The following is a 27,445-nucleotide window of genomic DNA, read 5'->3' as shown; positions in this document are numbered from 1 at the left end:
TAATGATTATTAACCTCTGATTGTAAAAAAAAAATTAAATAAATAATAATTCAACAATAAAAAAAATATGAAAAAATAATAAGTTATTAATGGAATAAAATTTTATTTACTTTTCATTTAAAAAAAATGTGTATATGTAATTTAATAGGCGTACAAGGAAGTCATGTGATGTTCACAACAGATATTTTTGTTTTTTGGGGTGCTTGGGTCATGAAACATCGAAAAGTGCAGAAAACCCTTATCTCATTTTTTGAGTGATTACCGTATTTTAAGCATAGCTCTAAAGCTATGATGGAAGTAGAAACTCTTCCAAAAATAATTCTCGCTCAACAAAAATATCCCTTTTAATAGTCTGTTTTCAAATTTATCCTCTATAGTGTATCAACGTTATAACTACAAAGTTGTTAATATAATAAAAAAGTTATCATAATTTTAGAAAATAATTGTTATTAAAAAACTAGTGCATATTCAGAAAAATTACACAAATAAATAGAACGGACGTAGACATAACTATAACCCTAAATAATAAATATGAGCAACATCTTGTCAAGTTAAAAGTTTTATTTTATAATTTTAATATATGTAAAAAATTGTATTTATTCTTTTACCTATAACAGAATAACGCGAAATTATTACAAGTGGGTATAATTACAGTATGACAATAAAAAATAAAGAAGAATATAATTTTATAGAGAAGATAAAAACACTGTTTTACAAGAGTATGATAAACTGAAATTTATCAGAATAACTACAGTATACACAATATTCAGATCTTTACTTTTTCGCAAGGAAAAAAGGTCTCTTCGTCGGATTATGCGAATAGATTGAAACATCTTTTACAATTGAGATGTTGTGGGGTAGAAATAAATGACATAAAAAAATGATCATCAAATTAATAAACGAAGTAAATTATTCTCTCTCAATCAATTTTTATATTCTTCTGGCATGCTTCATGTAGGTGGTCGCTTTCAAAACTCCCAACTTATTATGTAACAATAAACATAAATTATCCTACATCCTAGCATACACCAAACGAAATTAATAATCGAAAGCAAACATTTACTCTTTTACACGGAGGGAGTCAATTAGTTCACAATTATTTACCCGAAAAATATTGGATAATCAACGGGAAGATACCCTAAATCTTTTCGTGTTTCCGCTGTCGACTATGGTGTTCCATTGGTAATTCGTCATGTCGGGCAGAGATGAAAAACCACTTCAAGGACTTATGTATATATATATATATATATATTTGTATGCCTTCCAACCAAGGTTATATACGTATACATAATAATTTTTTATATGAATTATTCTTGAATTTTCTTTCAAAGGAATTCCAACACAACATTCAGATCTTTACTACTTCGCAAGGAAGAGGTTGTTCATTTATTCTTCCTTCATCCCCACCCATCGGCGGATTATGCGAAACCTGTTTAAAGTGTTACTTATAATCGTCGTCATGTCGTAGGTCAAACTGTTCTTAATTTCGAGGAATTAATTACCTTCTGTACTCACACAAATTGAATCTATCTTAAACTAACGCCCACCATATTTTGTATATTCTGATTTGAGGAATCCACAACCACTGACTCCCGGACACTTCCTTATTGGATCTCCTTCGACTGCAATTCCTAATCCTGATATAACTGTAGTTTCTCTTAATCGCTTAGGCTACTGGCAATTAATTAAAAAATTTACGCAATCTATATGGAATATTTGGTCTAAAGATTACTTACATCAGTTATTACAACAACAACAACAACGTAAAATATGGCAAATTACTACGAAAAACCTGTGTGAAGGAGATTTGGTTTTAATACTATACGAAAACATTGCTCCCTTAGAATGGAAATATGGCTTGATAACAAAAGCATTAATGAGATCAGTCAACCTAATATTTATTACAAAGTTTTGCCAGTTTTACTGTTACATGCCTAAATAAGAAATCCGTCCAGCCAATATATTTATGGTTATCTACACTACGCTACTTACTCATGTAAGAATTCATCTAGGCATGTATAAAGGGTTTCGACATTTTTCAGAGATCTACAATGTGAGAAGTCCATTATATATAGTATCTTCTGGTTTCTTTCGAACAATGACTTAAGAAACCAGCTACCATCAAGCCACTTACTAAAGGAGTCCATTTTTCATGCGATGATTTACCTAAGTATCCAACCATCATTAAGCAATCTTTCTAATTAAAGAATCCACTTCATACAAGCGATTCGCTTTAATGTTATTTTATACATAATTAAAATGTATATATATATATATATATATATATAAACCAGTGTACATATACGATATACATATTTATAAATAATTAATTCCTGTAAATTTTTTCTTAATTTTTATCTGATTCTTATTATTTAGATTTAGACAATATTTATTTTACACTGTTTTTTTTTTTTTACTTCAGTTTATGAAATGTAAATCTAAACGGGTTTTTTATTTTCAGTTGCGTGATTTGAATTTTTTATTAATTATAAAATTTTAAAGAATTTTATATAAAGGAATTTTAAAATGTTAGTTTTTAGATCTAATTTTAATTAAATGTATTTATTATTTTTTAGTGGCCTAGCTAGATGGGTGAGACTAGGAGAGCTTGATTTATCTAGAAAGAATGAAACAGCAAATCCTATAGATTTTGAAATAATAAGACGAATAAATCCAGACTATCGGTCAGAACTTGTTTATAATGATATCGCTTTGTATCAATTAAATAGTTCCGTAACGTTTACTGATGCAATAAAAGCAATTTGTCTACCGCAACCGAATTCATACAACATTGTTACAAGCGTTTTTGGATCTGAATGGGTTAGAATTGATTACGGTAAGTTTTACAAAAATTAATATATTGCAAAGCTAAATACATGCAGTCAGATCTGCATATAATAATATTTGAGAGTTGTGTAGTAACATCATAAGTAAATAATAGACTTTAAAATAATTAACTGGATTACAAATAATCTTTTAATTTTATTTATTTCCTAGTAATGCGATGTCAATAAAACTTTATTGCCTTATATAGTTTTATTACGTGCAATTAAATTTAGCTTGGATTTTATGTTGATTTTAATAACTGACATCTTGTGAAAAAAAAAATTTGAAACCAAGACACCGACAGTAATTAACGTTGAGAAGTTAATTTATTTTTATGAAGACAGATGATTATCGGCCTTATGATTACAGATGATTTCTTTAACACCGGTAGCACATTTTTTATCCAGATGTGTGTCTTAGATCTGCCAATACTGTAGTTCAAAAAAATGTAATTGAAAAATAAAAATTAAATTTCTTAAGACCGTATGAAAATTAATAAAAAAATACCTTAAAATGTAAAAAAATTAAAGTTTTTTCATTTTTTTTTCTTTTAGTATCAATTCTACGAAGACTAAACTGAAAATTTAATCTTATGAATTTGATTCAAAATTAAATTCAACAAATGAAGCTTCATAAATTTTTTTCACTCAAAAAGATACATGCTGTTATGTAAGAGCTCCTCTGCTTATCGTGGTATATCAAGTATGAATAGTTTTAATGTGGTAAAATCGAATCACATAAAAATAAAATTAAAAAAAATTTCATCTTATTTCATAAAATGTTATGAAATATTAATACTAGTTTGTGGAATGTTTATTCTTCACGTAGACGTTTCTATTTAAAATCTTCTTAGAAAGATAGATTATTTTGAATATGGTGAATTAATCATCCAAAACATAAAACATTTCTAATAGAGACTAATTTAACTGAATTTTTTGAAAATTGATTTTTTAATCTCATATATTTGAATGTATTCTGATTTCATGTAACTAGCCTAAATTAAAATTATTCATGTAATAAGTTGTTACAGCAGTTAAAATTGAAAAAAAGTGGGTTTATTGTGAACCCGACCCGGCCTGGTAAATTTTTGTTATTCGAGAATGATCCAATTGTTAATCATATTCTTGGATTTAGACGATTTTTAAAATTAAACCTAACGTAAATAATAAAAAAATATTATTTCAAACATACTGAAGTTTTCCAACTTGTATAATTTATTTAAATATAAAATTTAAATAGTCTTGATGTTGTGGAAGAATAGTAGTAGGGAATAGAACAAGTCCGGAGATCTGTTATCCATATTTCAATCCGGGATTCTGGATAAAGAAAAGAGGACCGAAAACAAAAAACCTTAGTTAACACATTCATTGATGTTACAATTTTTTTTCAATTTTCTAAAAGTGAATTTATTAATTTAATATATCTTTAGATACTTTTATTTGAAACGCTTTGTACTTTACCCTCAGTAATTGAAATTAAAACGGTAACAGTGACTTTAAAACAGGTGAGTACTCTTCACTAAATGCTATTAAAAGGGCATGATTTAGCTAGAGATTGAGTATCTTTTACAGGAAAATATAAAATAGTGTATTTTATAAAATAATTTATTAAAATGATTTCCAGCTGGAGCAAGAAGTACTATATTCCTAAAAGCAGATTTAGATTACTTAACAATAAGAGATTGTACAAATACTATTGACCTGCGTGTAACACCTCGGGGCTTGGAAGAAAAAACTATGATTTGTGCAGGAGTTTTAGAAGGACGAAGAGATATTTGTATGGTAATAATTAAAAAAAAAATTAGTAATTTTTTTAAGAGCTTAGTTAATATGTACAAGGCAACTTTTTCGTTTCTTTGGAAGCAAAACACCTAATAAAAAAAAAAAATAATGATGTATGGTATTGAAAGAAATGAATATTTAATTTATTGAGTAATACTACCTGATATAATTTCATAATAACGTGGTGAACGTAAAGTAACTAAGGTAGAAAGAATTTATTAAAGTTATTTTCTTCGTATGTAATGATGTTCTTTGTAGCGCATTCAGTGAATATCTCATATGCGGGACTTTACGTTCGGCGTTATAATCGTAAGTTGTTTTGCTAATGTGTTACAACACATTTGGGCTAATGAAGAGGGAAACTGGGAACTTCTTTTCCTTCGTTTTCTTCATTTTCCTTGTAAACCGGGTATTATGTATTCGTTATTCTGGAAAATGATTAATTTAACATAATTTTAATGTATGACGTTTATTTGATATTACATCATTTTCAAATAGTAAGATATGATACTCAAACTTAAACATCTGTCTAAAGGTATTACATACTTGCCGTAGAGTTAAGATAGATATTTTCACACACACACACACACACACACACACACACACACACACACACACACACACACACACACACACACACACACACACACACACACACATACACACACACACACACACACACACACACACACACATACACAGACACACACACACATACACACACACACACAAACACAAATAAATAAATACAAACATACGCAAGTAATGATTGTATTTTTATTTAACCTTAATTGTTATAATTTATTTTTAAGCTTCTATACATAATTACTTCAAAGTAAAAACAAAACCATTTACTTTTCATAATTTATATACATTAGTTTTACTAGTAAACAAAAAAAAGTAATCTTTAAACAGATTCATCCAGTAATTTCATTACGTTTACTGTATCTGCGTAACAGGGAGACTCAGGAGGTCCATTGTTTCTTCCTAGAAAAAGTGATCAACTGCCGTGCTTCTTACAAACTCAATTGGGAATTACATCTTTTGGAAAACAGTGTGCATTGAAAGGATTTCCAGCGATTTACACTCGCGTACTTAACCACGTTCAGTGGATTGAATCTATAGTTTGGCCAGAATACCAATCGGATCCATGCTTAGTTTGGAGCTCGTGAACGTCTGATGTGCAATAATTTATTTATTTTATTTAATTTTAAAATTATGTAATAATCTCCTATTTTTCTTTAAATGCTGTTGCTGTAATAAATATTTATAAGAATTAATAATACTAAAGGATAGTAAATTACATAAAATAAAATAGTCATTATTTTTTTCAAATAAAATTCCAGACTTCCATTTCTATGATTACCGTATAAGGAGAGTTATAACAACGGGTTCCGGGTTAGTTTGTCTAATTTTTGTCTGTTTTTTTTTTTCAATTTTCGAGTCGTTTACGATTGTCATGAAATAAACATCACACGATTTACTACAAAACGCATAAATTAACTTGGATCCATAATGATTCAAGAAAAAAAAGGTTGATGTTTTCTTTTATGCACCTGTTTATAAAACAGTCCGAAACCAACGTTATGTGTAATTCAGAACGTTTTGTATGAAATGAAAGGCCTTTTTGAAAGCGGTTTCTAAATTATTTAAATAATAAATTAAAATAATTTAGATGACAAAATATCAATAAATATTGACATATAACTTAATTCAATTAAAATCACTGAAAAACATATCGTGAAATAAGCATTGTACAGTAAAAAGCGAAAAAAAATTACGCAATGTGTAAATTGTTTATTTTGAATATTAATTTTATTTAACTTAATAACTTGAACTCATTGTTATTAAGTACACGTCATATAAAAATAAAGAAATTAAAAAAAAATGTTTGTTATTATTTGTAAAATTTTGATAGCTTTTATCAGGCTAAGTGAGACTTGCGGCACTGAAACGGTATTAGTTTGATTCTATTCATACATGTCTCTTTTTTTATATTTCTCCTTTCAGTATATATATATAATTACAATAAATCTGTTATACTTATTTTGTAGTATATGGCTGAAGAACAACAAAATTAAAAATCACTTTTCATCTCACTTTACCGAGTATACATGACACGATCCGCTTGTTATTCTTTTATCTTTTCGGTAATGATTTGTCAAATGGTACTCAAGAAATTGGATTACCAAAAGTTATCTAATCATCTTTCACTACAACAGACCGGCGTATCATTACAATTGGTGATTCTAGTTTTATTGAAACTTTTATTTATTCAGAATTGACTAAAAAGCGGTAAATGCAAATTACTATATTAATTTATTATCATTATGATTTTATGGATACTGTTTTATGTTACTTTCTGTTTATAAAAAAAATTTTTTTTGTATTCCTATATTTGTTATTTTTATATAAACATATATTTAGATAGGTTTCGACATATAATCTTTTTTTAAATATTTACGATAATTTCGTGTACACAGAGATTCAGGAAGTTTAAATTACTAGAAAAAATTGGCGGCCGTCGTGCTCCTTTCAAACAGAGCTGTGAATTACATCGTTTGGAAGACACTGTGCATTGGACGATTTTCCAAATGTTTATACTCCTGTACTTATATATGTTCCATGAACATGAATATATATGGTCAGACTATGAGCTGAGTTCATAGTTTGGCTAAAATCTTGATCGAATCTGGTCGTTGTGCGACAGTGGAACTGATGAACATTTGATGTACAACAATTTATTTATTTCTTTTATTAAAAAAACTACTTTATAATTTATTACCTTTTTAAAAGCTCTTTGGGTATTAATTTTTTTTAAAAGTAAGAAATGTTGAGAGTAATACATTAATAATGAGTATTAATATACAGAGAAATTCAAAAAGATACTCAATTTCGTAACTTTGTATTCCAAATTAAGAATTAATGGAAAGTTTGAAGCAAATTACATCTCCTAATATTCACAATAGAGTTTTAAGGTTCACAATTCATAATATAATACTCACAGTTCATAAATGTTCAATGTGGCCCACTGCGACTGCACGGCACACATTTAACCGGTAGCTGAACTCGTCCCACACGCATATCTTACGGTAACTGCATCTTTCAAACAACAAGAAAACATCACATGACGTTAGATGATGTGATCCTGTAGGATAGAACTGAAGAGCGAGATCTTGATTCCTGATTACTCCTATCTACCCATCGTTGAGGTAGAAATTCATTCAGGTAGCGTCAAACATCTAGGTGTCAATGTGGCGAATGTGGCGTCCTGTTGAAAAATGAAGCCTTGTGAATCTTCGTTTTGTTGAGGGAAAAGCCAGTCTTCCAGCATGTCTTGATAGATTATCTCAGTAACCGTGTTTTCTGCAAAAAAGAATGGACTATAAACATTTGTTTGCGTTAGGGCGCAAAACACATTAACCTTGGAGGAGTATTTTTCATGTTCCATGTGTCATTGTGTTTTGTAGACCCCATATTCGAACATTGTGCACTTTTCTACTGGGATGGAACATCATTTCATCGATAAAAATTAAACGCGGAAGAAAAGTGTCATCCTCAATGTTTAAGAGCATTTGATTACATAAGTCAACACGCTTTGGTTTGTCATCTCTGCGAAGAGCCTTTAAAAGCTTTTGGCGGTATGGGTTGAAAAGTATAGACGCCTCAAAACACGCCAAACATTTGGTTGAATTATCTGCTCGCTCTGCAGGTGACTTTCATGGGCTTCGTACAAAGTTTCCTTTAATTCTTCTCACATTCTCCTCTGCAACAAGTGGTCGGCTCGTGTTTCTTGTTTCCAGAGACACCCTTTTTGTTCAAATTTCTAAAACCAACGACATATGCTCTTCCTTGTTGGCGACTCACTGTAAAAACGGAGACGAAATGCATCATGGACTGCAGTTGCCCACTGAGATTTGCCATGCTCAAGAATACAGAAAATTTTGTGTTGAACTGAAGCCATCTTAGTCGCAACCGACATGTTATGACGGACCAAGCACTCTGGCGGTCATTACTTATGTTCTAGCGATGTTATTCAAAATGTTTGTACTTATTCTCACAACTTCTACGTGGGTCAGTCAGATACAATGTATAGTTCAGGAAATACAGAGTTACTAATGGAGTCTATCATTTAAAATTGCCCTGTGTACTCGCGTAATTAGCTGCGTTCCTTGCTTGAACCTAATAAATAGCTTTGCTAAATTATGGACCTAGTATGGATAGTTACTATTTGATGCCATACAGATTATTTACTGTGTTGAAGTATTTTTTTATGCTACCTTGAAAATTTTCTTGCAACTTACCAATGAATTATTGTTACTTTATAAATTATTCATAAAAATAGTTTTTAAATAGAATTAAAAAAAAAATCTTTTCTCTTTCATTTTAATCAATATTTATACTCTTTTTTTAATATAAATTTTTCAGGAGGAAAGTAATTAATTCGGATGGTATGGTAGTAATTTGTTTGTGACCTTGTAATTATAGTACAGTATTACGGCGGTGTGTTACATAGGTTATTATTTATTCAGATGAGTGTAGTATTTTTTTTAGAATCATTGTAATAAGGATAAAATCAAAACCTAAACCGACAACGATTGTTAACGTCTATATGCCTACAAGCGCCCATGATGATGATGAGGTAGAGTGTGTATACGAATAGATTTATGAAGCAATAAACACGTAGAAGGAGATGAAAATTTAATAATAGTTGGGGATTGGAATGCAAGCATTGGAAAAGGCAAGGAAGGGAATATAGTGAGTGAATACGGGCTGGGCAAAAGGAATGAAAGAGGGGACCGACTTATAGAGTTTTGCACGAAGTATAATTTAGTAATTGCCAACACCCAATTTAAAAATCATAATAGAAGAATATACACTTGGAAAAAGCCAGGCGATACTGCAAGGTGTCAGATAGATTATATCATGGTTAAACAAAGATTTAGAAAGCAACTCGTTGACTGCAAAACTTGCCCTGGAGCAGACATTGATAGCGACCATAATTTGGTGATTATGAAATGTAGATTGGGGTTTAAAAACCTGAAGAAAAGGTGTCAGATGAATGAGTATAATATTTTTAAAAAAAATTTATATTATTACCTACATTATTTAGAGGAACTCAAAAATTGGCGCTAAAATAGATAAAAAGAAAAATAATTACTGATATAAATTATATTTATGATTTTTAAAATATCGTAAGATTATTGTTTTTCAATTTATGAAGAGATTTTTTACTATAAAAATATTTATTCTAACTGAGATCGCGTAGATGATGTTTTGGAATAAGAAAAGAAATCATGCGTTCTTTTTCTTGTTTCATCATGAAGTAATATTAATATTCTTTAACGAAATATAAGAATAAACGAAACAAAACTTAGAAGTCATATAAACCATGTAATGACGTCTTTCCCTTGTATACGTTATTAAAATAATGTGAGTATTTAATAAAACACAAAAATTCTTCCACTTTAGTAATACATATGAAACACAAAAAACAAATATTAAACAAACTAGTAAACGAAAATTAAAATTCCATCAACATATTTAAAATTTTCCATAAATTGCAATTTTTCATTGATAAAAGAAGAAAAAGAAGCTCTCATCCTTTAAAAGATTTTTTCTTGAAATAAATTTTCCCTTATCCTGGTTGATATTCTTCGTTTATTCCTTTAACTATCTAGACAATCATAATTTTATAGTTAACCTTAATTAAAAACCTTCAACGAGATATCGAATAATTAAAGTAATCTAGAGATAACGTATGGAAAAAGCATTTTAAAATTGTGTATATGTAGTTTAATAGGCGTACAAGGATGTAATGTGGTGTTCGCATCAGATTTTTCATTGTAAGATTTGCTTCACCTTTATCAAACATACTAGTATTTCTAGAAATACTCGTACAATAAATTGTAAAATACTCTAAAGATTCTGAAAATTACAGCCTTATTACAATTTGGATCTAAATGCGTTTGTATGTTTTTCATGGAAATTTTTTTATAATTAAAGGGTAATTCCTTGAAGATAACTTTTATTTAATTGTCTGATAATTATAAATTACACAAGTTACAAAACTGTTAAGTTTCCGGATAATATACCGCAATAAAGGAAATAATGCAAATACTTTATCACTATAGAAAAACTACAGATAAATGAAATAATTAATTACAATAATGTAATGTTCCATAAACTGTAGAATTATATTATTAATTTAATCAATAATTCTAATGATAGATATAATAAAAGGAAAACCCGTAAAACAAAAAAAAAAAAATTATTTGGTTATATATAACTTCAGCACTGTATTAAAACATGAGTTTATCCCAAACTTAAAAGAAGAAAACTATTAACGTGTTGTATATCTCAAGGCAAATCAGATTTCTTATTGTTGGAGGGGATTACAGTATTTACTTTGATGAGTTAAATGAACGTAACCATTAGCAACGTGCAGAAAGCTGATAGTTACTAGCAACTATGTTCTTAAAAGGTTATATTATCCTATTACTCTTTTCCTACACAAACTGGACTAATATTTACGCTCAAAATGTGAAGTTTCAATACGAAGGTTAGTAAAACTGTATAAATTTTTCTAAATTATAAACCTTGTGATATGTTTTTTATTAAATAATTTGAAATATTTTAATAAAATTTACAGTAATTATCACAAAATTATACTTTATTATTAAATAAAAAATGTATAGGTAATGATGAATGATTTATTATCAGTTCTAAAATAATGCTTGTCTTTTATAAACTACGTACTTCATGAATTTAGTCAAGTATTTCATGAAAAATGTAACGATAAATTTCTATTCTTTTTTCTTTTTCTCTTTGTTTTATTAAAACATTGAAATCGACTGCAATAATCCTATTATAAAATAAATTATTAGTTATGATTAATGCCATTAGAAAACGTGTTCATATTTCACAAATAATCGTCATTGTATTATTTTTTATTATTGTTACGTTTTATAATTCACATTTTTTACAAACCATATGTATAAGCTATATGTGTATGGCTTTACATAAATTAATATTAAAATGTTTATTGTTTTATATTGAAATTCTCTGTCTGCAACAGAATTACCAAAGTTAGAAGTAATCTTCTAAAGAAAGAAAAATTATAAAAAAAATAATTTCCTGAAAAAATTTCGATCTTTATGTTGGTAAAAAGGTTAAAATTCTCTACTCAATATGTGTATACTGTAAACTCAGCTCTTCACATGATTTTTCCTTTAGAAAATATTAAAAAAACGTTTGTATATTGTAGAAAAATATAGCACGGGTAGTTAAGCATTCGTTTACATACTAACTGTTTTATATTAACAATATATTCCTGAACGTTTTGCCAAGGAGAATTTTCCATGCATGATCTTAACAATTAACATTATTCATCCTGAGATTATTGGTTTAATCTAAATTATATATATATATATTGTATGTGTAAACAATATTACCTGGATTTTTAACTACGAGTCAGTAGCCGTGTAATCTGAAAATAATATATTTCTATCTCTTAGGTTAATATAGAGTATTTTTTTCACTTCCTTCAAGCTATACTTCTCGATGAGAGAAGCGTGTTATTTTAGAAATAATTATTTCTAATTATTTACCGACTACTGAATATACATTCCTTTTTGATGGAAAATTCTGTTTCAAGAAATTTTCTTTTAGATGTATTTACGTCACACACATAAAAAAAATCACTTTTATAAAAAAAAAGTGAGAACACAATTATTATACTTCCCTGGGATTGGTTTTGTATTCTTATTTAATAGATAAATAAAAAGAATAGAATTTAAAAGATTAAAAAAAATCGATTTTTTAATAATTTTGATCGGCTTTCCCACTCCTAATACATCTCTCGAAGCACTTTTTTACAGTCACTTGTTCAGACGCAACACCGTACTATTCACACAGCTTCTGGCACTTCACTCGGCTTCATCTACATTATATAAGCTCGCTCCGCACTACATTCAGTCTTCTTCCATCCTCCCTGAATCAACCTTCCTGTATTCAACGTACAATAATTGTTCTTTAACAATCTATCATTAATGGAATCATTAAAATTATTTTTTATACATTTATACATAATCTTGTATTATTCATTCGAATATTAAAGGATCATATCTAATTATGAAGTGATAAATGTCTATATTTATTTATTATTTGAAGCAGTGGTAAATACATTGAGTAATTACGCCTAACCAAGATACTACACCAAAGCGGATATTATCTTCACACCACTTGCACTATTACTATTCTTAGGAACACATAAAAAACAATTAGTTAAAAAATGTAAAGATAATTTTTTTCGATTTTTGGAAATGGGAGAGAATTTGGAAGCAGTTTTTTTTATAAATTTAAATTAAGGACTATGCATGTACTGAAATCTATATAAACTATGGTTATGTTTACAAAATTGTGAGAAAATTGACCCCAACCTTGTACTCCACCAGCTGGAGTAATTGATCTCAAACCTTCGTCAACAAATTTTCCAGTATACACGAGTCTCTGTGTAAAATTTCATCAAAATCAGTTAATCCAGTCGAACGTTATTAAGCTTCAAACACGTCGCCACACGTATTTATGAACATTATTCTCCATCTTTTGTTTATTTTTGGGTGCCTGGGTCATGAAACGTTGGGAAGTGCAAAAAGACTACGATGCCAGGAAATTAGAAACTTACAAAAAACTCTTGCACAATATAAATACCTCTTTTAATAATCTCTTTTCATAATAATGCTCTTATAGTGTGTATAGGTTATAACATACACGAAAGTCCAAGGTTTTTGTAATTCAATAACTATAAGTTGTTAAAAGTTACAGAAAAGCTATTATACATATCCAATAAAATAATTATTATAAAAGAAGCTAGAGTATATATACAGCAAAATTACAAAAATAAACTGAACGAGCATAGAAATAAATATAACCCTAAATCTATATATACCAGATTAAAGGCTCACAAAAAAAGGCAATGTTTTTATGTGTTTCCGCTATAAACTAAAAAAATACTGGATCGATTTACGTCCCCATTGTTTTGTAAAATGGTCCGCGTTGTTCGGGAAAGGTTCAAACCTACTGAAATTCTCGATCTGACCAGTAGAAAGAAAGTTAAGGCAGTTTGAACCGACTACTGTGTTTAGATAGGTTGAATTAAGACCGGCAGGTAGTTCTGTTGTTTTGAAAATTGAATTTATTTACATTGTGACTTTTATAAAGTGAAATGTGAGGTTCCGTAATGTTCAGTTTTTTGTTTTATCAAAAATTCAATTATGCTCATTTAATTTATAGTATATATATATACTTATTTATTTATATATAACTTATTTATTCTTTTAGCTATAACCGACTCCTAATTGTAGTTTTCTAATACGAATGTATACTGACCGCAAAGTCCTTACTAACCGCAAAGTGGTGTATTTATTAGATACTAGATATCTCATACTAATTGGTTATATTTAACTGTAGAAATATTATATAAATAATATCTGATAACTTCTTAATTCTTTTGGTTTATTAACATTATATTAGTACTGTATTAAATACTGAAAAATCATACATTTACATAATGGATATTAAAAAATTACGGTATGGCAATAAAAAATTAAGAAGAATATAATTTGATAGAAAATATATAAAAAATATTCTGTTTTATAAACTGGAATTAATCAGAATATCAACAGAAGTTTTATAAATTTGTTTCCCGAAGATATCGTGTTTCTTGTTTCTAAAGTTATAGTGGTTCATGTAGCTATATTATTTTCTTTCCCACTTCCCACTTTATATTCTCTTTTCCACTTCCAAGAATTTATTGTTAACTAAATACTAACTACAAGTAATAACAAAAAATATAGATAGGGAAACGAGAAATGTTAAATTTAAATAGTACGGATTGGTTTAGATTAAATTAATCACACGACCGTTCTACACGAAAGGCAGGCATTTACTTTGTGTACTATCTTGTTACATACCATATTAACGCAAAATAAATTATAGTCTATTTTCAACAAATAACAGATATGACATTCTAATACTATATTTTGTTTGTGTGGTAAGGAAATAGTTCCATCTTAAGTTTTAAAGTATATGTTATTCCATATTTCCCTAACCTAACAGTAAAATCCAACCATAATTTTTTTTTTAGGCGAAGAATGTGGATTGAAAGGAAGAGGAATATGCAAGAATATACGATTTTGTCAAATAGCCAAAGAAATGATTAAAAGAGGAGAAAAACCAGCTAACTGCGGTTTTGAAAATATGAAGGATCCTCTTGTATGCTGTTACGACTCCGTTCAAATAAAAGCTAAACCCGAACAGAATCAAACAAAACCAATATCTTCTCAATCAATTTCTGAAACAAGTAAGAGGAATATATATGTATATATATATATATATATATATATATATATATATATATATATATATATATATAACACTCACTATGATAATATCCATATGAATATAATATATAGATCTACATGAAATATCTTGGTTTAAAAACAGTGATAAAAAATATTTATAGATCTGCACACAAAAGTTTTGAAAGATTTTGTTATTACTTCTGATATTATGTAAGATTGATTTTAGTAAAGACAGAAAAGTTGTTAGGTTTCAAATATATTAATTGCTAGTGTTGCTTATGTCAATCAAAATTTTTGAAACCAAGAAATATTATTAGTTGGCTTAGGTTCAAAGGGCAATTAACTTATAACTTGAATAGCTAAATAAATTTTGCTATTTATTTTCCGATCATTTATAACATGGAAACTTAATTAATTTTAATTATTGAAACTTTTTATGCAGAAAAGAAATAGGATTTTAATGAGAAATTATACAACTATTCTCAATAATGTTAAGCTCATACTTTACAAAATTTAACTTTATTATCATAAGAAATTTTAATTGTTCATTTTTTCAATTTTGTGTTAATCTCTTAATTTAAAATGTTTCTTACACACTAATTTTTATTTTTTATGATTATTTTAGTTTACTCTATTTTATATAAATCAACTTTTGATTATATCTAAGTCAACATTTTTTTTCACCATTGTACTGTAATAATTATAATTATACAATAAACACATTAATTCATGAGTACTTTAACACATGGCACACCATCATTTCTTCATACAAAATTCTGATAAAGCTTTCCATTTCTAGTTTGTTCTACAGCCCCTTCATTAATATTCCATCGAACTATCCGAATCTTAATACAGTTCTACAAAAAGAAAATTTAAAACTTTTATTTTCGCCATTAAAAAATGTATATTTTGTCTCTTTTATCAATGAGTTTTCAGTAGAAATTATATTTTTCCAACATACTACAAACAAATATTTTGTCAATTTCTTTTCAATTCTTAAATGGGCAGAGGCCAAAAGTATGATCAGTCTGGTTTTGGTATCAATGAAATAAATAAATCGCTAATAATATTCGGATTTTCATTCTTCTTTCAAGAGTAATTGTTACAATTTTTAATTTATTTTGAAAAGTAAATAATCCAAATATTTACCTTCTTTTTCACACACTCATTTACCATCACTCTTAAACTTTTCATGGTTAAATATATCATATCTTGTTATTCTATACGTTGCTTGATTACAGATTTTAGTTCAACAATTATCCTTGATCATAATTTAAAGTATTTTGTTTATGCTACATCAATGAAAAAATAAAAACAAGGTAAGGTAGGAGCGGCTATATTTGTCAAAATGTCGTAAAATGATACGCTCAGAAAAAATTATCTGATAATATCCATAGAATTTCTTAGTGTATGGATTAATATCAAAGCACCACTTTAGATAGAACCAAATTAGATGAATTCCAATTTTCTTTAGCTTTGGTTGTAAAATATCATGCAACATTATCAAGTAATAGGTAGAAGATACAGATGACATACGACTTTCTTCTCGAAGAAGTACCAGCCTAAAGATTAATATTGTGGAAATGCATATACAAATCTTTATTTTTTGGAACCCACACAATGCTGAATGTTAGACTTTAAATTTCGCCCTGTCATTTAAATGCTGAACGAAGGATGATGCCCGACAAACCATTCCACAATATCATAAGAAATCTCCATTAAGCCCTCGGATGTTTGAAAGCAAGACTAAACAAAGAAAGGAAACTTACGGTTGATTTAATTTTAAAGAAGAAATGAATTATAATTGTAAGTAAAATTGTAAAAAGTAAGGTTAAAAAAAGACATGTACATTCTAGTTTAGCAAAATATTTTCAAGGAAACGAATTTAATAAAAATAATTCAGACATTCATATTAATAAATAAAAATTTTTATTTCTAATATTCTAAAAAATAATTAAGGAATAATAGATAAGAGTGAAATTACTTTCTTAATACATAATAATGATAGTAGGCTTATATAATTTATGTTATAATAATAAAATAATAGTTTCAACTTAACTTATTAACTATTTTATTTTAGAATGCATGGAATACCAAAAGACATCATGTAACGTAAAACGTGTTAGAAGAAAACAGTCAAATCTTTTGGAACCTTCTTATGCTGTTGGAGGCGTTCCAGTAAATCCAAAGGAATTACCGTTTATGGTATGTTTTTTTTATTTGTAATGTTATACTTAACTACAGGCATAAAAAACAAAACGTAAAATCATATTGACAATATTTACGAATTGATTTGAAAATCCCTAATATAATAAGGCAAGTTATTTTTCACTTTTGGATTTATCATACTTTATCATAAACATCTATACGATGTACTTGTTATTATATTTTAACGAATACAGTTGTGTGCGAAAAATTGAAACTTTACACCAATAATAATTTTTGTATTTGAATAGCTGTAAAAGAATATAATCTAAGGTTTAAAAAATTAGTATAAGCAATTATTATAAGATAATTTTTCCATAAAATATCATTTTACTTTTATCGTAACAAAAAAACTTCCAAATTGATGGAACACATTGAAAAAACAGTAGTAAATGAACAGTAATGAAGTATACTGTTAGAACTATTTTTTCCTTTTAAAAGTGAGCAGAAATATTGTTAGTTCAAAAACAATAAAAAGAAATGACTTTTCTTTAATCTTTCTAGTGTTTTTTCTTTTTAAGTAAGATAAAATTGAATAAAATCACCTTCGCTCTATTTTTTTACCTTTCTTACCTATCAATTAACGTTTAAACACATTAGAATAGATATGGAACGTCAGGTATAGTAAAGTAATGCAAGAAGTAAGGCTGAGTATTTTCATAAAAAAATGTAACTACAGTACTAAATCAATAAAATTATTATTTTTGTTCTATATTTTTAAATTTTTATTTGAACGATTTATACTAAGATGAATTTTCTTCTATTTTTACTTCCTTGTATGAAGTAAAGGAAGTACGCGAAAAATATCGGTTTTCAAATTTCAACGGATTTCAATTTCAAATGGATTTCAATCCATTTTGGCCATCTGTGATCCATTTTGACTTGTTTCGGCATGACGTCTGCATGTGCATACGTACGTACACCTTGTTCAACCCGAATTAGCGCAAATCAGAACTAGACGATGGTTGCCTCGCTAGCGCGGCGCTATAATATGCTACTAGTAGAAGTCAATATATATATGGTATAATAAATTTTAAGGTATATATACGGTATAATATTTTTTATCTTATACTTATTCTTTAATTTAATTAAATTTATTACACTAATTAACGGTAAAAATTAAAAAATAATTTTTTTCTATTATTTCTATTGTTTTTTCCAATCAATTAACAAATTCCCATCATAAACTTTTAAATTAATTTGTCATATATTTATATAAAAAAGAAATAAAATTATAACCGAATAAAACAATACACAAATATTTAGCTAACTTATTTTTACGACTCGTTTATTAACTCGCCCTTGCACTATGTATGTATGTATGTGAAATTCAAAAAATTTTGAAGCCCTTCCGGTTATCCGGAAATTTTGTTTACAGGTTTGCACCTGATGTCAACACATTTTAACAAAATTTTCAAGACACTAAGTTTGCCCTAAGTTGCTAAGTGAAAAAAATACCCCTTGAACTTACGCAACCTCGTTTGCATTTTTATTGGTGAAAGAAATTTTAAGTGAGATATATATTAGGGTATACAGTTGCTACTAGAAATTCTGTAGAGTTGCGAACGAAGTTTTGAGAAAATTTAGTACTTTTTAACTGGATCGGGATTTACGGAAAAAAATCGCTCTGAAAATTTTTTCGACACCATCGGCGATAGCCCCATCCGCTCCCAGTGGTACTCCTCAGATAATAATATTTTCAAGTGCTCCCGGGGTGCCGTTCGGAAATTGTGAGGGGGTGTGATGGGGTGCTACCGTAAAATCTCGACAACACCGCGTCCGATTTTCACGATTCAAACAGCGTATGTATTAGAATGTCGAGCGCTAACTGTTTTACGCATCAGGTACACTCTTGATCGACTGAATTCTGGTTATCCGGAAATTAAATAGTTTAGCCCTATGTTTGATTGCACTCACCCACCGTAAAACGTACCAATCCGATCTTTTGCCAAATACGCTCAAACCAGTGCGCTAGTGCAGTTGTAGCATAAACTTATGAACCTAAAAATTCAAAATATATTAAAAAAAAATTTCTGAAAACCGCTCTTATATTAAATGCACTAAAAAGTAGAAAATAAAAAAATATTTAAAACATTATTTTAATACACCAGTGTTAAACTAAACACACTAAAATATAAAAAAGAATTTTAGGATGGTATCTCAGAATGGATTTGACAACTAGCTTTGATGGTGGTAAGTAAGATTACGTGAAAGTCATAGCTTCAAATTAAAAATTTGATGTTTTTTTTGCCAATTTTCTCGTATGAGTAGTGCATGGCCTAAAGAGTGGGGTGCAAACATGAGCACCCCATCCCTTTTCGAGGAGAAATTAATTTTTTTCCGAAGCTATTTCACCAGTAATTCGATAAACTGTTTTTTAAGACTTCTGTGGCAGACGCTACACATTCTAAAACTTTTTTGGAGTTATAAACAAACATTCAAACTGCAGCTTCTCCAGCCACGTAACTAAAAACGTTGTGTATAATTTCTTCCCCTTGGAAATGAATATCTTTTAAAAGTCTCTGTCTAGGAGTGGTTGTGAAAGGACGTGTTTTCTAGTGATTTGTGTTGTGTGTTTGTGTGTGTGTGTGTGTGTGTGTGTGTGTGTACCTGAATAATATTTCCAGTGTCGTCACCAACATATGACGCCTAGTCGAGCCAGCGATAGCGTAATATCTTTTTGTTTGACCTTCCGGTCAAACCGGATAAGTTTTAGCATAGTTTATTTTAAATAAGTTCTTTCTTTTCTTTTATTTATTTTTATTTTTTACCAGTGTCTAACAATTAGTTAAATATGTAAATTTTATTTTTAGGCTTACGATAAAGGAATTCTATTACTTTTGCAATATTTTGTAGATTAAGTAGTGATTAGTATTAAGTAAATAATTCTTACTTAAATTTTATTTAGTTATTCAGTGATAAAGACTTTTTCAGGTTTAACCTCCCCCTTTTATTAGCAATTTAACCTAATATAAGCAGTTATCTACTTATTTTTTATTCTTTAAATAAGATAACTTATTATTTTTGTGAATATAAACTTATACAAGTGTTAAAATTTAGATATAATATTTTTAATTTTTTTTTTTTTAATTAATTTAGGCTAATGGGGTCTAATTGTCCACCATCTTCTCGGTCACCACCCCCGAAAATTTCCGGCGGAGAGTTTCTAATCTTGGGAACCCGGAAGAAGGCCAAGCGCGAGGCGTTGGTAGTCGTGGACTATGAGTCCATGGAGCCAACCACAACCGAAGGCGATCCGGAAACGGCAGCCGCCACCATGGAAGTTACAGAGGAAACCAACTCAAAACCTCCGGTCGAGAAGCGGGAGAAAATAAGGCCAATAATATTGGTCGTAATAGGGACTGGCCGAAGTTGGCTAGAGCCATATCTGCCATTGTCCGCGGGCGCTGGTCACAAAGAGGTCGGGCTCTCAGTAAGGCTGGAATTAAGCAGTGAAGACGATTTCCGAGAAGGGAAGAGCTCTTTGTACTCGAAGGACATAACCTTTCACACTTATCAGCTTTCTAAGGAGAGGGAGCTTAAAGTCGTGGTCCGGGGTATCACCTTTGGAGCCACCTTAGAAGAAATGGGAGAGGGGCTCTCCTTACTAGGTTATGACGTGGTGTAGTGAAAAAGCTGACCACAACGGGTGGCAGGGAAACCTCTACGTGCCTTGTGGCACTTAAAAGAACGCTAGCCACCAGGAGCATCTACGACTTGGACAGTATATTTTACTGTAAAATAAAGTGACCGCATTCGTGTCACATGGGAGCCCCCTTAAATGCCGCAGATGCCAAACGTTTGGCCACTCTTCGAACTATTATTGCAGGGTACAGCTCTGCGTCAAATGTGGTGGAGACCACGAAACGACGTCTTGGCTAAAGTCGCGAGAACAGCCCGCATCGTGCGCAAATTGCAAGGGGCTTCACCCAGCAAATTATAGGGGATGACCTTATTACAAGCAGCACTTGGTCCGACGAAAGGGCTCCATACAAACGTCCGTGATCACTGATGAGCGTATCTGGGCGCGTACCAGGGGGGTACCAAAACCCCAGCCGCAAGAAGTTCAGACCGCGGCTATCCCAGCGGTGGGAAAAGAGGTACCATCTCCTCCCACACCGCCAACGTCGCAATGGGATTCGGCGTTCGAGAAGGTCGCGGCCGCAAAAACGACCAAAACCAAAATTAAGCCAAAATTTGGTTTTGGTTTCAGGCGACAAAAGAAGCCCAAAATTTCGGGAAAACCACAGCTGGTTATAACCAAAACTCAAACTGCGGCAAAACGCGCAAGAGCTCCCGAGACTCGGCGCCCACCAAATCTGTCGAACAACATAAACAAAAGTTACTATGAATTTTGTGAACATTTGGTTGGTTGTAGTCATAGTGAATGTTATACGGTTTAAGAAGAGTCAAGACCAAATCTACTGGACGCAGTAATGTTCATTAAAAACGGATAAGCTGTTCAAAAGTCATGCCCGAAAGAACAGATAAACTTTGATTTTTATAAAATTTTCATTTAGAGATTAATCATTATATTTTAATTACAAGTATTCGTCAAATAATTTAAAATAATGTAAAATGTTATTTCTATGATTAATTAAAGGGTTTAGTTGGATACGGAACAAAGAACAACGTAGATTGGGCCTGTGGATGTTCACTAATAAGCGAACGATTTGTTTTATCAGCAGCTCATTGTACGAAGGATCCAAACGGGTAAGTCAAAAAAAAAAAAATCTATTAGTCACACTCATATTATTTCATTAGATCTTAATTCTATTTTCTGGAAATGATTTATTTAGATTTTCAGAATTCATATTTTAGAAATTGTCACAATTTTCTCCTGGGACCACCTGAAATGGTAATCATACTATCAGTAACTAAACATTAAAGATTATATTATCTACGCTCTATAAAATCTTATTTCAGGTTTTTTAATTGTAGAACGCCTTAATATGAATTTCGATGTTACCAGAGTTAATGATAATATATATATATATATATATATATATGAAAGGAAAATCTTTAATTAATAGTGTTGTTATACCTTATAAACCTCTTGATGAAAAAAATTAGGTTTTACATAATAAAAATTTGAAAAATTCAATTTATTGCAGACGAAAACAGAAGGAACTATAGAAAATTATGCCTTACTCAGGACTCCGTTTCCGTCTATTTTGTCAGTGTTAGTATTCCATAAAACCGTTTATAGAATTATAAAGTTCAGAAGGGCAGAATTTGCCACTCCGTACCTTGCTTGTTAAGGACAACGCTCCTGCACACACTACAATATATTATAGCATACACTACAATATATATAGCAGTTCCTACCTACCAACAAAACTCCTTTACTGCAGCTCATGGACCAGCGGGTCATTAAAACTTTTAAAAAACTCTACACAAAAGCTTACTTCGAGCGTTGTTTTGAGGTAAGTGAAAGAACCAATCTCACTCTCAGAGACTTTTGGAAAGATTCATTTCACATCGTTGTCTGCCTCAAGATGATCGACAAGGCACAGGAATAGGTCACCATGAGAACCCTTATTTCTGCATGGGAGAGATTTTGGCTAGACACCATTGTCGGACGCGACCCTGAGGGGTTTGAGCAACTGCCTTTGGGGTTTCTAATCGATGAGATTGTGTCTCTGGCCAAGATTATGGGGCTAGAGGTGGATAGCAACGACATCAAGTGAAAGCGAGCTAGTAGAAAAACATAACCAGGAGCTGCATTCTTTGTCACAGCAAGAAGTTGTGGAGAAGATTTCGTCGGGGGAGGAGAAGATAACAGCCTCAGCAGAACAACAAGCTACCAGTGAAATAAGGGAGATGCTGAAACCATGGGAAAGGTCTGCGTCGTACGTTGAGAAGTATTATAATGCAATAGCCATGGCTCTAGAAATTTATTTAAAGATAATTCTGTCTAATTTTAATCAAATATTTAAGCGTAAGCAAAACCAATGTTTTTTAGACAACTTTCTTGTAAAAAAGGATGTGTTATAAATAATAAATTACATTATTGATAATTTGCTTGAGTATTTTTTCGAAATGGAACGCATTTTCCTATCTTAATTTTTTGCTAACAGTTGTTTCGCATTTAACGAAGATTCGGGAACAAATTATGCTCGTAAAGTGAGGTTCCACTGTATTATTTTAATATTTCAATCATATATTTTTGTTGCTCAATAATGAAACATTGTTTATATATTATTATAATCTATAGTATTCTGTCAAAAATAAGTTCTTTTTTTATTTAGATTTTTTTTATTGTTTTACAATAATAAATTTGTTTGTAAATATTTAATTCAGCTAATATTTCAGAAAAAAATAATATTAATTCATGCATGGCTAAATTTCAATTTATTTTTTAACTCTTTAAAAACAAACATCTTTAATTTAAATGTCATGATTGAGTGAGTTTTTAGTGTAAATAAAATTATACAATGTTATTTTTTGAACCTATTAAATATATTTAATGTTTAGTTAATTTAATATTTAATAATTTATTTGAATATTTTTAATATTTTTTAGTGGCCTTGCTAGATGGGTGAGACTAGGAGAGCTTGATTTATCCAGAAAGAATGAAATAGCAAATCCTATAGATTTTGAAATAATACGGCGAATAAACCATCCAGACTATCGGTCAGAACTTATTTACAATGATATCGCTTTGTATCAATTAAATTGTTCAGTAACATTTACTGATACAATAAAACCAATTTGTCTACCGCAACCGAATTCATACTACGATGTTACAAATGTAATTGGAGCAGGATGGGGTAGAATTGATTACGGTAAGTGTTAAAAGAAATTTATATGTTGCAAAGCTAACCACATGCAGTCAGATCTACATATAATAATTGTTAAGAATTGTGTAGTAACTAACAGACTTGAAAATAATTAAATCGATTAAAGATAATCTTTAAATTGTATTTATTTCCTAGTAATGATATGTAAATAAAACTTTATTGTCGTACGTAGTTTTATTACAGGCAATTCAATTTAGCGTGGATTTTAAGTTAAGATTTTAATAACTCAGACCTTGGAAAAAAAATTAAAACGTAGACATCGACAGTAATTATTTACGTTGAAGATAGTTACTTATTTTTATGAAAACCTATATTTATCGGCCTTGTGTTTCATATGGATGACTTTTTTAACACTGGTTGCATATTTTTTATCCAGATTTTTGATTTAGATCTAATAATAGTGTATTTTAAACAAAAATTTAACTGAAAAATTAAAATAAAATTTCTTGCGAACGTAATAAAATCAATAAAGAAATGGCCTAAAAAGTAAAAAATGTTAATTTTTCATTTTTCTTTCTTTTATTAACAATTTTACGAAGACAATGCTTTACTGAAAATTTAACTTTCTCTTATTTAACGCTTTACTGCTTCTCGAATCACATAAAGTGTGAATCATTTTAATGAGGTAAAAAAGATTATTATACAAAAAAATAAAAAATAAAAAATAAAAACAATAATGAAATTTCCTATTAATTTCGTTTTTAATTTCATAAAATTTTATGAGACGTTGATACTAGTTTGTGGAAATTTCCTTCATATGGAACTATGTGGTGTCTAAATTCTTCTTAGGTAGATTATTCTATATATGGTGAAATTTATTCCCAATTTATTTTTTGTAAAGAAATAATGTTTCCTGTAAAGTAAAAACAACGTTTCAGCTTATTTGTTGAATTTATTAATCATCCAAAAAAAATTTAATACAGTAATATACATAGAAACTTATTTAACTGAATTTTCTGAAAATTGATTTTTAATTTCATATATTTGGATGAAATCTGATTTCATGTAACTTGATTGAATTAAAAATTATTAATTTAAGCTGTGTCAGCAATTGCAATTGAATAAAGTGGATTTCTTTTTAACATTACCTGGCTATGTAAGTTTTCAAAATTTTAATTAGTTGAAATAGTTGGATTTTTGAAATTAAAACTAACGGTAAATAATAAAAAGTATTCTTTCAACCACACTGATATTTTCCAACTTGTATAATTTATTTAAATCTAAAATCTAAATTGTTTTGATGTTGTGGAAGGGTGGTACAGAATACAGTAACTTTGGTGATATATTACCAATCCAGAATTCTGAATAAAGGAAGGAAAAAGATGAAAGAGTGAAAACAAAAAATCCTTGGTTAACTAATTTCTTGATGTTACAGTTTATATTTAATAATTCCAAAAGTGAATTTATTAATTTAAAATATGTTTAAATATTTTTATTTGAAACATTTTGTACTTTACACTCAGTGATTGAAATAAAAATAATAACAGTGACTTTTTAGCAGGAGAGTATTTTTCACTAAATGCTATTGTATTGTAGATCAACGTCATAAGTTAAATTATGTTCTGCCGGCACGTCTTTTGGGTAATGACGTCGAATAGCTTGTACTTGTATGTTGATATGAAATATAAGATAAATCTTCCAAACCTTTATCGGGAATCGAACACTGTTACCAGAATATGTATAACAGTTTTCCCCCTAAAATTATGTTAAAAATGTGTACTTTTTCTAAATAAAAGTTAATTAAATTATAAAAAAATAATAATTGAAGACTAGGTTAAAAACAATTATTGTATCTATTATACTCAATTCTATAAATTTTTCTAGCTTTAAAAGGGCAAGATTTAGCTATATATATATATATTTATATTGTATTTTACAGAGAAATATAAAGTAATTAATTAATAACTCTACATAAATATTATTTTTAAATTTAAGTTTTTTTAACGTTGCATTTTATAAAATCATTTATTAAAATGATTTCCAGCTGGACCAAGAAGTACCATATTGCTTAAAGTAGACTTAGATTACTTGACCGTAAGAGATTGTAAAAATACTGCTGAACTGCGTGTAGCACCTCGTGGCTTGGATGAAGAAACTATGATTTGTGCAGGAGTTTTAGAAGGAGGAAGAGACACATGTTCGGTAATAATTAAAAAACAAAATTAATAATTTCTTTAACAGTTTAGTTAACATGTACACGACAACGGTTTTGTTTCTTTAGAAGCAAAAACCAAGTATTAATAATAATAATGATGTATGATGTTGATAGAAATGAATCTTTAATTTATTTAGTGATACTATCTGATATACTTTCATAATAACAGTGGTGCACGTAAAGTAACTAAGGTAGAAGAGTTATAATAAATTTATTTTCTCTGTGAGCAATGATATTCTTTGAAGTGAAATCAATGAATAAGTCATATGTATTTACGTTCGGCATTGTAAGCATATGTCTGTTTTACTGATGTGTTACTGTTGTAACATATCAACACAAACACATCTATTGCATCCCATCAGCTTATTTCGGCTAATGAAGAAGGAAACTGGGAACCTTTTGCTCATCATTTTTCTTGTAAACAAGGTAGTACATATTTGTTATTCTTGTAAATAATGATAATGCAGCGTTAGGAATGACGTATATTTGATATTACATCATATTCAAGTTGCAAACTATGACATTCATAAACTTAAATTTCTGTCTAGCTGTAAACTGATAATATATATTCGCCGTAAAGTTAAGCTAAATATTTTTATATCTACTGTAATCGATACATAATTGATAAAAAGACACACACACACAAACAAACAAACAAATATACATACATACATATATACATATGGAAGTAATGTGTATATTTTTATTTAACTTAAATTATTATGATTGATTTTTAAGCCATTATTATAAATAATTCAAAGAAAAAACAAAACCATTCACTTTTCATAATTTATATACATTTGTATACGTTACTTTTATTAGTAAAAAAAACAAAAATAATCTTTAAACAGATTTCATCCAGTAATTTCATTAGGTTTTCTTTATCTGCGTAACAGGGAGACTCAGGAGGTCCATTGTTTCTTCCTAGAAAAAGTGATCAACTGCCGTGCTTCTTACAAACTCAATTGGGAATTACATCTTTTGGAAAACAGTGTGCATTGAAAGGATTTCCAGCGATTTACACTCGCGTACTTAACTACGTTCCGTGGATTGAATCTATAGTTTGGCCAGAATACCAATCGGATCCAGGCCTAGTTTGGAGCTCGTGAACGTCTGATGTGCAATAATTTATTTATTTATTTTTTTAAATTTTAAAATTATGTAATAATCTCCTATTTTTCTTTAAATGCTGTTGCTGTAATAAATATTTATAAGAATTAATAATACTGAAGGATAGTAAATTACATAAAATAAAATAGTCATTATTTTTCAAATAAAATTCCAGACTTTCTGGGGAAGCCCTGGTGGAGG

At 29.3% G+C, this 27,445-nt stretch overlaps 2 protein-coding genes and 1 long non-coding RNA gene across 3 annotated transcripts in view; 2 read left to right on the top strand and 1 right to left on the bottom strand.

Moving 5' to 3' along the window:
- Positions 1-12,507, bottom strand: part of LOC142321842 (uncharacterized) — a 78,435-nt gene extending 65,928 nt beyond the window's left edge. Inside the window, exons 1-2 of the long non-coding RNA XR_012755723.1 lie at positions 12,062-12,507; positions 7,613-7,973 (exon numbers count right to left, since the gene is read on the bottom strand). This is a non-coding gene — a long non-coding RNA (uncharacterized LOC142321842). The remainder of the gene's footprint in view (positions 1-7,612; positions 7,974-12,061) is intronic.
- Positions 1,169-5,930, top strand: LOC142320758 (serine protease snk-like). The gene is made up of 4 exons (XM_075358750.1): positions 1,169-1,182; positions 2,577-2,836; positions 4,450-4,607; positions 5,567-5,930. Exons 1-4 carry the CDS (start codon positions 1,169-1,171, stop codon positions 5,777-5,779), a joined length of 645 nt encoding a protein of 214 aa, XP_075214865.1. The 3' UTR covers positions 5,780-5,930.
- Positions 10,914-27,390, top strand: LOC142321839 (venom protease-like). The gene is made up of 7 exons (XM_075360291.1): positions 10,914-11,169; positions 14,755-14,970; positions 17,052-17,176; positions 21,780-21,889; positions 23,702-23,964; positions 25,964-26,121; positions 27,031-27,390. Exons 1-7 carry the CDS (start codon positions 11,079-11,081, stop codon positions 27,241-27,243), a joined length of 1,176 nt encoding a protein of 391 aa, XP_075216406.1. The 5' UTR covers positions 10,914-11,078; the 3' UTR covers positions 27,244-27,390.
- The last annotated feature ends 55 nt before the right edge of the window (positions 27,391-27,445 follow it).

The sequence above is a fragment of the Lycorma delicatula genome, chromosome 3, assembly GCF_047948215.1.
Source record: "Lycorma delicatula isolate Av1 chromosome 3, ASM4794821v1, whole genome shotgun sequence".
In the NCBI taxonomy this organism is placed as follows: domain Eukaryota; kingdom Metazoa; phylum Arthropoda; class Insecta; order Hemiptera; family Fulgoridae; genus Lycorma; species Lycorma delicatula.
The sequence above is the reverse complement of the archived record's forward strand: the minus strand, read 5'-3'. Positions and strand labels throughout refer to the sequence as shown.